We start from the raw sequence: 11,849 nt of genomic DNA on the forward strand, positions 1-11,849 counted from the left end.
GAAGTCTGCGGCGAGGAACTTCCTGACCCCCTCATCGGCTACGCTCCACCGCTCCGGGGCAAGGTTGCATTTTCTTTGTCTAACTGGCTTGACTAAAAGGTCCACATTAAGTTTATGAGTTATCACACTAGGGACGATTTTGGGCATTTCTGCCACGAACCATGTGAAAACATATAAATTATTAAGTAAGAAATTTACTAGTTGTGTTTGGAGCAGTTCTCTTATTAGTGCACCGATCTGGAGAGTCTTGGTCGGCTCGGCCTCTGAAACTGATACATGGATTGTCTCTTCCATCGGGGCAGCTTGCTCCTCGATGTAGTCTATTGGTTGCTCCAGTTCGACGTCTTTTGCTAGTTTTGCCTTCCCTTTGAAGGCAGCCTTATAGCACTTGCGGGATTCGAGCTGATTGCCTTATATGATCCCTACTTTGTAATCTGTCGGAAACTTCATCACAAGATAGTAAGTTGATACTACCACGTGTAAAGCATGTGTAATGGGTTAACCTATAATTGCATTGTAGGGGGCAGAGTTGCGAGTACCAAGAAGGTGTGCACAAATCGTACAATATTTGGCTACGTGCTCGCCCCCATTGGAACTGTAACCCGACCTATAGGCCTAACTTCTTCTCTATTGAACCCTATTAGTGGGGTATCCGTTGGTTTTAGGTTGCTTTGCTGTAGTTGTAACTTATCAAAGGTTCCTTTGAAGAGGATATTGGCCAAACTGCCTGAGTCTACCAAGATCCGCTTCACCTCGAAGTCATTGATGATCAACTCTACAACTAGGGCATCGTCATGAGGATACTGAATCCCACGAGCATCATCCTCAGTAAAATAAATGGGTTCTTTGATCCAAGGTCGCTTGGGTGGGTTCTCTGCCTTGTGCTTTAGTTCTTGGACTGAAGTCTTTCCTATTGCTGCTGTGCACACTGCTACAATGAATCCTCTAGTGATCATGTTGATCACCCCATGGATCGGTTTTTCTTCTGGTAGCGGGCGAAGTGGTTGCTCGTTCTGCCTGCTGCTTTCCAGGGCGTCTTTTTACTGATCTCTCTATCGGTCCCCCTGTCCTTTCTTCTCATGCAAAATGTATTTCTTCAAGTACCCGCGACGGATAAGTACCTCGATCTCATCATGGAGGTTTCTATAGTTCTCCGTGCTATGACCATGGTCCCGATGAAAGTGATAATAAACACTTGGGTTTCTGGTTGTTGGGTCTCCCCGTAGCTTGGGTGGCCATTTGATGATGGAGGAGTCTTTAATCACCATCAAGATCTCTCCTTGCTTTGCGTTAAGGGGAATATAGTTGGTTCTGTCCATTGGCGGGGTCCTGGAACACCGACCCGACTTGTAACTTCGTGATGAGGACTTACTCCTCAAGCTCGGGGACTTGCTCTTTTTCCTTTTCTGCTTATTGCTCATTCCCTCTTCCTCTCTCTTTCTCTTTTCACCTTGCTGGTTGTCGGTCTTCTGGTCTATTTCCTCTTTTGTACTAATGAACTAATCGGCCAGCCTGAGGAACTCAGTGATGTTCTTCGGCTTTTTTGCCACGACGTGCCACTTGAATTCCTTATGAGTAATTCCTTTACGTGCTGCGCTGAGGCGTACCACCGGATCAAGGTCTGGTATTTGTAGGCATGTCTTATTGAAGCGCTTGATATAGCTTCGAATTGATTTTCCTTCCCTCTGCACCACATTTAGAAGGCTCTCCTACAACTTCGGGCACTTCTTACTGGTGATGAAGTGGGTTGTAAACATATCTACGAACTGTGCCCAACTTCTGATAGAACCCAACACGAGGTTTCTATACCAGGTCCGAACTACTCCTCTGAATGTGGTGGAGAAATCCACGCATATGCAAGCCTCGTTAGCCCCGTCGAGATGCATCTGGGACTGGAATGTGACTACATGATCGTTGGGGTCAAAAGACCCATCATACTTGTCTAGTGGTGGTACCTTGAAATCTTTCGGCATTGGATCTGCCAGGAGCTCGGGTGACAATGGCCGACTCAACAAAGCAGGTGCCTTTCTCAGGGCCACTGAGCTTACCTCCTCTCTTTCTTGACCTTGATCTACTGGTTGGCTACGCTTCACTGGCGGGCTGTTCCTTGTTAAGGAACGACGAGTCTTGTGACGTCGCCGTTGCTGCTTCTTTGGTGGTGCAGCGTTTGTACTACCAGCCTCAGTGTTGTTAGGTATCTCGATCTTGCTCTGAATGGTGGGGCGAGGTGGTTCAGGGGTTCTTCTCGCCGCTTCTTTGCTGCGAGCCTGATGATGGCTATCGTGGGGAACCGAGGGGTCTCCTCTCGAGCCCATGCCTCGGGCCCTGAGCTGACGATCTACATTATCTTGGTGTGGAAACTACTAATTGCGTTGGTTGAGTTTGGACATATCCTTCGAGTTCTCTATTCTGGAGGTTGAGGTACGCTGATCAACTGCTATACCCCGTGGCAAGGTCCATCCTAAGAGAGGGACTGGTACCTACAAAGTTCTCTCACCGCGGGGAGGAGACTGGGGGACGTTCTGATGAACCTGGTGTTGATTTTGGTTCTGGGCTTGCCCTTGATGTTGATTTGTTGGCTGGTTCGATTGTAGCGGTGGGAACTGCTACTGGTACTGTTGGTAGAAATAGTACTGATGAAACTGTTAGAATTGGTGGATCTGTTGCATTTGAATCTACATCGTCTGGACGCTTTGGATGAGGACGTTAAACTAGGAGTGCTCGACCCCAGGGGAAACAAAAGGGTTTAAGAATGTGGTGTTCACTTGGGGGAGTGGGACACTCACCTGTTGGGTAGTGTGTGACACGGACAGTGATGGAACCCTGGAGACAGTCAGGAGGATGGTGAACTGGCCAATGGTCACTAAGGAACCCTAGGGAGTGACTGTTTGCTGCCCTTGCCCCCCCAGTGATGTTCATGTCACTTTTTCCATTGTGGTTGGAAGATGCCATTGAGGTTGAGGTTGGGATTGAGATTGTGACTAGGATTGGGATGACCTTTTGATCGTTCCCACAGACGACGCCAATTGATGATGCGTGATTTGGAAGCTCCTAGCTGGAAGGTTGCTTAGACGTTGCTTGCGTGGTGAGTTGGGTCAAACTACAAAACAGAGATCAGAGAAATTGGGGTGGGTGACCCGGTGAGGTCGCTCCGATGCTTAAGTTAGTATTCTTGCTGTGGTTGTGAGCTAAAATCTTGAATGCTAGAGAGCTTGTATGTAATTTATCGCGTGTACCTGGACCTTGAAGGGGTTGATGCCCTTATATAGTTGAGCTGTCGTGGATCTAACGAAATGACTCCGGGATCTTCGGCCTGGGTACATGAGATCCGTTTCGCTTTACATGGGGAGTAACATATCAGTTAATAAAGTCTATCATTACCGCCCGAGCCGTTTTCGCTTCTAGAGTCAATTACGTGTCACTTCGGTGCCTGGGCCCCGAACTGGATTTGGTGCCGAGGTTCCTCTATACCGAGGTGACCGAACACCCGAACTTTGAAATCTACTGACTAGGCTTCTCTTGCTGAGTTGTTATCCTACTAGCAAATCGTGTCCACGTGATCTTTGCTTACTAAGTCATGCCAAATTATCCCTCATCACTATCCATAAAGACTAAGTATGTATATATCTATGGATGATATATCATATCCATATAATAATTGAAAATTCTTCTTCAATATTTATTTCTTTTGAGTTTTTTGTTATTTTTTAAATTAAAAATATATAATAATTATTTAAATAAGAAATAAATATTAATTATATGCCAATGCATGTTTTATGGTTGGATAGGATAATTGGGCATTTCTCATCCCTTAGAACTTAAGAATGAATATTTATAAATAGGTAAGCATATGGTTCTTTTATGAAAATTTAAAACTACATAAAATTACATAAAAAAAAGAAATGATATATTCTACATGGTATGATGATACAATTTTATGATTTCTATTTAATTAAAAATAGAAATTGATATATCCACAAACCCATATAGTTTTATGTCAAAAAATTAATTTTTTAAAATAAAAATAAATAGAAAACAACCATTTCAATACCAAAAGAATCATCACTTTCATTATTGTAAATGAATTTTATTTTAGGGAGCTAGATAATTAAATTCTTTCATTATAGCCTCTTAGAAGCAAGAAATATGAATTTGAATGTCAATTGTAAACATGATAGTTAGATATTGTGATAAATTTGAATGTTTTCTTGTATATTGATTATGATGTATTTCTTCATAAAACCTATTAAAACATGTGATTCTTATATATGTATATATCATTAATATCTTGTATTTAATGTTATTAATGTATCTAGTATTTCCATACATGTCTTTATTTTTCTTCGATATGTATGTATATACAAGGAATATCCCTGATTTTTCTCTTAAAATTGTCTTTTTAATATTTTGCACAACTTCCGTTTAATGCTTGGGTAGGTATTTGATTTGGGCCAAATGAAACAGGTGAGCCCATACCTATTTTTTTCTCATATGAACCCAATCAAAAATTCCCAAGTATATACTATAACATATGCAAGGATGATTTGGATAATTAACAAAAGAAAAAAAAAAAAAGAACGACTTGGATAATCAAACCTGAACTAACACCAGGATTCAAACAGATGGCCAAAAATGTGCAATCTAACATGCATGGATGGATGAGAACTCAATCACAGAGAGAATTGAGACCTAAATGATCTTACCACCATTCTGAATAAAGAATGACTGAAACTGAAAGATAGTCTCTGATATTCTCCTCTAAATTTCACTGAGAAATCTTGTTATATGATCTCATCATATGTCAAGAATTTTTCTTGGTAGTACCTTATTAGATAATATTTTTGGTGGTAGAGTAATTTAGTATATGTTTGGCATCGATGTTGCAAATATGCTGATGATGTGTGGGTTGGAAGTACTGTTTTATGCCAAAACAGTATTTTTTTTTTGAAAATATTGCTATAGGTGGGACGTTTCCTAGAGCAGCAGCAATACCTTCTGTGTAGTACCAGTGCTCCATATCTGTTTTCAACACCGATACCCATTATAGGAAGTTCATGTCATTGTCACATTATGTCCTCATTAGCAGCAACAAACTTCAATACGAAAAAATATTAAATTTGGCGTTGCTCCAAACTATACCTTTTCGATTTCCAAGACGTCTTAAAGCACTATTTTTTATGAAAAACCAATTCCAAACATATTGACATTTCCTAAAGTACCGTTTTTTTCCAACGTAGCATTGATGTATTACCATTTTCTGGAGCAACGATATTGATGCCAAACAGACGCTTATTTTTTCTATAGTACATTCATGCATCTTGAATCCCACTCTTCACAAAAGTTGCCGATTACTCATTCACATTGTGGCAGCAAATGGGTGTTTAAGACAACATTCCGACTGCCACACCATGTGGCCAAAAGAGAGAAGGTGTAGTTGCTAATATTTTGAATTCTCATTGATGAATTCTCTTCTTCTATAAGAGCCATTCTTCCTGTCTCCTGAATACTGACTTGGATTGGTTCAGATTGTTCTACCAAAAGAAAAATGGGTAGCTCAATCAATCTATCTTGGTTTGGGGTTCATTTCACTATCATTTTACTTGTCTCCTTTCTGGGGGAATCTGTGGATGATATTTTAACTGACAATTGACAGATTCACATATTGATGGTCTTGCAGTGAATGTCCTTCTGGTATGCTTGTGAGTAGTTGGGTTCAGTGCCCTAAATCCCAGACAGGAAGTCGACAAGACCACTGCAGCTGTAGAACCAATCCGGTCAGACCAGTCAGTACTCACCCAAATTAACCCACGTTACAAGGGAGAGAAAAAAAAAAAACTGAGAATGAAAGAAAACGAATTTCTTTTCCTTTCACTTTTCGAGACAAAATGATGAACACGAGGGCTTTCTGGGTTATTATGATAATTCATATAAAAACTGAACGATGTAAAACTGGTGTATTAAGCAATCTAACTGGCTCAATTCAAGTGGTCCATTGGTTTAATCTACCATTTTTCTTTTCTCATTTCTTTAATGAGTCGCATGCTGGTCAGAGGTCAGCCGTTGGAGTGCGAAATTGGGATTTGGCTCGAGATCTAGAAGTGTAACACCCAAGATTGGCGCCTCTATAAAACAATTCACCTTGTTTGTCGTAATGTAAAGATTCAATTTTGTCCGATGAAGGTCACAGCTGGTAGGGTCTCTACTTGGTTGTCTACGTTTCACATCCTAACTGCCAAGAAGGTTATTCATTAGTTTATAAGGCTCAGTTTGGAAAGAGTATAAATATAAAGCGTAAATACATATAAAATAATAAAAAATATAAGGTTTTACACTCTATATATTTGCATTTGTATTCCTTCCAAACTCAGCCCAAGATTCAAAATATCACATTATGTATGATATACATGTCTTTTAACCAACTCAAGTGCTGGTTAAACATAGGGTCTGCAATTGGAATTGAAATGGGTTATTTTGATTTCAAATATTTGGTTAAACGGAAATCGGAATTCCATTCTCATTTCTATTGGAATGATAGAAATATCCCTAAGAAATGAAATTTCATTTCTGCTGATTCTAATTCCCATTCTCATTTCTATAAATTCCAATTCCAATTTCAACTACAAATCAAACAGATTCTTATAACCACTCAACCAATATTATAAAAATGGTAACAAGTTTGGTGGGTTTACATCAAAATTCACAGGGGAGGGGGTTGATTGGTCAAAATCCTTCTGATGTCATCTCTTTCCAGTATCAAAAAATTTAATAGGAACCCCTTCTAACATGCTTAACCCTGAAACATCAGATTGAAATAATTAAAAATACTATATTGTCATTTAAGAAGCGTGTAAAATTCTATTTTTGCATTTCATGCTTATCGCCATCGAAACCGATAATGTTACAAGGAGTTTACCAACCGATGGTGAGTCCCTTTGAAGAAAAAAAAAAAAAAAAAAAGGAGAGAGAGAGAGAAAAAAAGTATTACAAGGAATCTGGGTGACCTAACAAGAAAAAAACTACAACGAGGCTGTTTAATTTCGATAGCCATTAGGATATGTTTGGTTTGAAGTAAAAGGTAGGGAAAGAAAGAGAAAGATAAGAAAACCTTTATAAACCTTGTATAGATTTATTTTCCTCTTTCAAAATTTAAAGGATCCCGGCCTGAGGTCTTAGACCTGATGCAATGTGGATTCTTCAAATCGGACACCTGGTCTGCACCCCTAGAACAAAAGGTTAGAAAATAAAGAAAAAAAAGGTATAGAATATAAATTTGGGTTTGGGTTGGACCAAATACGGGCTTGTTGAACTTGAGAGTTCATGCATTCCAGCCGGTCGGTCTGATGGATGCAGCAATGAAGATTATAGACATTTATCTTGGCCTATTCAATGCTGCTCAAAACAAAAAGCTGTTTAAGCATATTCCAACATGATCTCTGTCTATACATTGCAAACATAATGGATCCAATTTCATGGTGAGAAATATCGGCTCAGATCTTCTATTCACAAGTTGTTCTCACATTCTTATTCACGAATAATTACAGTTAATACAATGAAAATATCTCCCTTATCATTCATGGAAAGATGTTTTCAATACATAGCCATAGTGTTCCATGAATACAAATGTACGAACAATTTATAATGGATAGTAGATTCCGAGTGGAGATATACGAACACATATCAAAAATATGTTAAAACAATTTTTGTTGTTAATAAATCCCAAATACATAGAATCAAATTCAGCTTGAGTACAAAGCCCATTCAAACAGTCTTTACAGCCTATATGCTTTATTTCATACAGAAATGTTAATGCGAAGAGGCTGTTGGAATGGTGTTAGCACGGACCTCCACTGACCGAAGCCGAACCTCGTAGAATTATGCCTAATGCAGATGGTAGTTACAGTCTATCAAAAATCAGTACGCGACAAATAACAGAGGCAAGGCGCCAGGACCCCCCGGTCACATGCTATTGCTATCATCCTTTTATATTATTATGTTGAAAAAAAAAAATAGAATAATGGTCATATTTTTGTCCTCATTTGGGCATATGTACCATTGGTCAACTCTATGGTGAAGAGGGCATTTCAGTCGATTTGAGAGCATATAAAGGGCAGTTCCGTGATTTTGTAAATATAAGGATATTTTTGTCTTTTAAAGCTATATTTGATGACTAATGATTAAGCGTGTACCTCTATTAAAAATGGAACTGCCCACATTAGTGTCTGAATGAATTTCACCAGTACATGGGATCCGGATATGGAATTCGGATCACATTACAGACCCATGACCAGGATCCGATGTGCGGATTACGAGCTTGGATCAACTGGGCTTTGGAAATGTGGACCTGCAAATAAGCCTAGTTAGCTCCTTCTTGAGCTAGGCTAGTCTGACTCTGGGCTAAGCCTGAAAACTGGTCTTGACCTTCTTTGGCTACACAAGCCTGACCCAACTCCGAAGCTTGGGTCATTGGGTGGGCTCAGCTGGCTTAGATGCTATAAGTCTATTAACATATATTAATATATTACATAAAATGGTGTTGCCAGACTTGGATAGGATGGTCGGGCCGTTTGAACCAGGAACCGAAAGACCAAATTGCTTTTCTTTTATGCCCAGTTTTTAGAAATGTTAGCTTGATCAAAGATAATCCAAGCACATATGTTAATGGCTGTTGTAAGTTGTAACCTCTAGTATTTTATTCATTGTTATCCTGAAGTAAATAGATTTAAAAGATAATATAGAATTATATATATTTTTTCATAATTCTATTTTTTTTATTTTTTTTTCAAATTAATCAAATAGTTAAACTGGATTATTGAACCATTCAACCCATGACCCAGTGACCAAAACGGTTCTATATCGGATCAAAGTCTGATAATATTTGCATAAAACAGATATACATATTATAGCTTATTATTAATTAATAATAGGCAATAAAAATCGTCTTTAATTTTGGTTTACAATGATCTGATATAAAAAAAATAGGGAGAGTGACGGTTTAGCCTAGGGTCAAAATGTTTAAACCCAAAGTATAATTAAGGTGGGTGCCAGCTCAATATTGATACCAATTCATGGGTGGGCATTGATGGATAAAATAGAAGTTTTTGACATTCTCAATATTTATAACTCTGCAGCGGAAATCATAAATATATATTAGGCCTTTCCGTACTTCTCAAAAGAAAATGTATATCTGCTAAATAAAGCTCATACTTGCTTTGGCCTCACGTCCAGACAACAATATCCAAACCGGATGAGCATCGGCTAGATGGGTCTTTATTACAGTGACAAAATGGCAACCCGAGTACCCATCAAATGCCAAAAGATCCCTTCATTTGTGGCAAAAAGGACATCTTTCGGGTCAAGGGTTGCCATCACCTTTTCCTTTCCTTTTTTTTTTTTCTGCCCCTCTTTTGCACAACTGCGTCTATAGCCCTCTGAACTCAATAATATTTGATTGCTCTTCGAACCCATTTTAAAATTACCACATCTTAGGAGTGTAGATATGGTAAATCATTGCATACTAATCGGGTCAAATGTCCAACCCGACCCATTTATACCTAACTACTATTCAGGCAGGAGGAATCAGGCTCATAATATAGCCACGTCCAGCCTTCTCCACCATTTGTTCTCCATTTGACCCGTAAGTCTGTAACTCCTCAACCCCATTTGCCCTCTCCTGGGTCTCTCTACTTTCTACTCTCTCTCTCTCTCTCTGTTTGGTATAGGCTTCTACAAGCTACAGCTCTCTCTTTGAGACGTTTTGTTCGTTATAATATTCCTTTTACCTTCATTTACACTCTACAAGTAAAAATCAAGCCTATATGTTTATATATAAAGAATAAGTACAATTTAGAGCCAGAACAATATAAAGCCAGAGGAAGAGAGAGAGGTAAGAGAAACCAAGAAAGCTTCTCCCTCATCTCCTCCTGCAAACGAATGGATTCCGCTCCAGTTTCCACCGGCCAAGCTGAAAATATCCTCCAAACAGAGGGAGACACCACTCCATCTCCGACCACAAAGCGTCCCTCGTCTCGCCGGCGGAGCCCATCTTTGTCTTCCTCATCTTCTTTCCGCTCATTTTCTTCCTCTGTCTCATCCTCCTCCTCTTCCAACCCCGATGACTTGCTTTCCAGCCCAGCACCTTCGTCGCTTCACTTCTCCGGCATCCCCTTCTCGTGGGAGAAACACCCCGGAATCCCCAAGAACTCTACAATTCCTCGCACGCTGTCGTCCAAGTACAAAGACGGCTCTCTGTTTCTACTCCCATTGCCGCCTGCTGGCACTCCAATCCCTGCCAAAAGATTCAACTTCGACGCCATTTTCTCGATCCGAAAGAAGAACTCCCACGACAGCCTTCGAAGAGATCCCTTCATCGCCGCGTTAATGGAGTGTTCCAAGGATCAAGAGGGTGACGATGACTGTTGGAAGAACACAAAGGTGTCAAGAACGTTGATCGACCGGTTTGGGTTCATTGATCTCTATGCTTCGTGCAAGAGGAGTTGTGCTGTTGCCGAATCCAAAGTGCTTCTTCCTCGGTCCAGCCGAGCTGCCTACGATCTGTTGAATCGCCGGTCCGGGTGAAATTACCGGCCGACACTCATAGATAAGTAATTAAGCTTATGTTGTTATAGCTGTATCAATGCTTGATGTTTCTGTTCTTGGGCTTTTTTTTCCTTTCTTTTCGCTGAATGGGTCAGCTTCCTTTGGTACGAAAAATGACAAAACGTGCCTCAATTATCGTGGAGGAGACTTATTTTTTCTCTTAATTTGACAAATATTGTTGTTTATAAATAAATTAAGTTATAGTTTAATAATTTTCACATGTTAAGTTGTCGTGGAAGGCATTGTTATTGTTAATTAATTAATTGCTTTGCTTAACCAAACAAGGCCTAGAAGATTGAGATCAAATAACTTTTCTTCTCAAGATAGCCACAGTAATAGTCTACAGAAATTCAAGGCTTCAAGCTCAGAGAGAGAAATCAGAGTTGCAGAGATTCTGGGAACACCAGATCCCATTGTCTATGATAGAAAGAGTCTCAGTTTAACATGGTACATGTCTTTATTCATTCAATCCAAGGTCCCACTCCCACCCAAGAAGAGAAGATCTGATTAAACCAGGTCTTCATTGGGAAATCTTGAACGTCTGATCAACTGAATTTTTCTAGAGAGTCATGATTCATGAGGAATTCACAATGCGTACAGTTTTAACTTATTAATAACGTAGTTATGAAATATAGGTAAATGATGGGGATTGTTGTGGACCTCTTTTCTTCTCAATTCTATATAAACTTAATGTCAAAAGAAGATGCCTACACGATGGTGGTAAGGCCCACCACAATGTAAATAGGGCCCACCAGTTCATCTCTCCCCTCTCCCCTCTCCCCTCTCCCCATCATTTATTAGTCACCTCTATGTTTCTATATGCAATAAAAAAAAGAAACTCTTTACAATAGAAAGCATTAATTAATAGGATAGAATAAAAAATAAATCAACGGCCAGGATTTGTGCCCACTAATCCTATTTTAGAGGTTCCTGGGCCCAGCCCACATTGAGCTAAAGACCCCTTAATAACCATTTGACTCCGTGGTGAAGGTTATATTGGTAAAGATATTTTTTACACGTGTCTCTATTTTTTTGGCATTTTTATCTGCCTCACTGTGTCTCCTTTTTGTTTTTGTCAATGATAATTCAGATTCCTTGCATTTGTACACCCTGACATTGTACCCAAAAAAACTGGTGGCTGCAAATATCTAAATGCCCTCTAATTATTTTAATTATTCGTTGCATTGTTATGGCAAATCCTGATGTTATCCAGGGTACTTTGGTCATTTTGATCTCGAAAACAAGCCAAGGCT

At 39.5% G+C, this 11,849-nt stretch overlaps 1 protein-coding gene across 1 annotated transcript; it reads left to right on the plus strand.

The window, feature by feature from the left end:
• The first annotated feature begins 9,661 nt into the window (after nucleotides 1-9,661).
• LOC104596812 (uncharacterized) lies at nucleotides 9,662-10,834 on the plus strand. The gene has a single exon (XM_010258105.3). The coding sequence runs from the start codon at nucleotides 9,931-9,933 to the stop codon at nucleotides 10,573-10,575; it is 645 nt and encodes a 214-aa protein (XP_010256407.1). The 5' UTR covers nucleotides 9,662-9,930; the 3' UTR covers nucleotides 10,576-10,834.
• Nucleotides 10,835-11,849: the final 1,015 nt, after the last annotated feature.

This window comes from Nelumbo nucifera, chromosome 5, assembly GCF_055504915.1.
Source record: "Nelumbo nucifera cultivar China Antique chromosome 5, China Antique-T2T, whole genome shotgun sequence".
Lineage (NCBI taxonomy): Eukaryota > Viridiplantae > Streptophyta > Magnoliopsida > Proteales > Nelumbonaceae > Nelumbo > Nelumbo nucifera.

Coding starts and splice junctions, on each gene's coding strand:
- LOC104596812 (XM_010258105.3), top strand. CDS start 9,931: ATGGATTCCGCTCCAGTTTCCACCGGCCAAGCTGAAAATATCCTCCAA.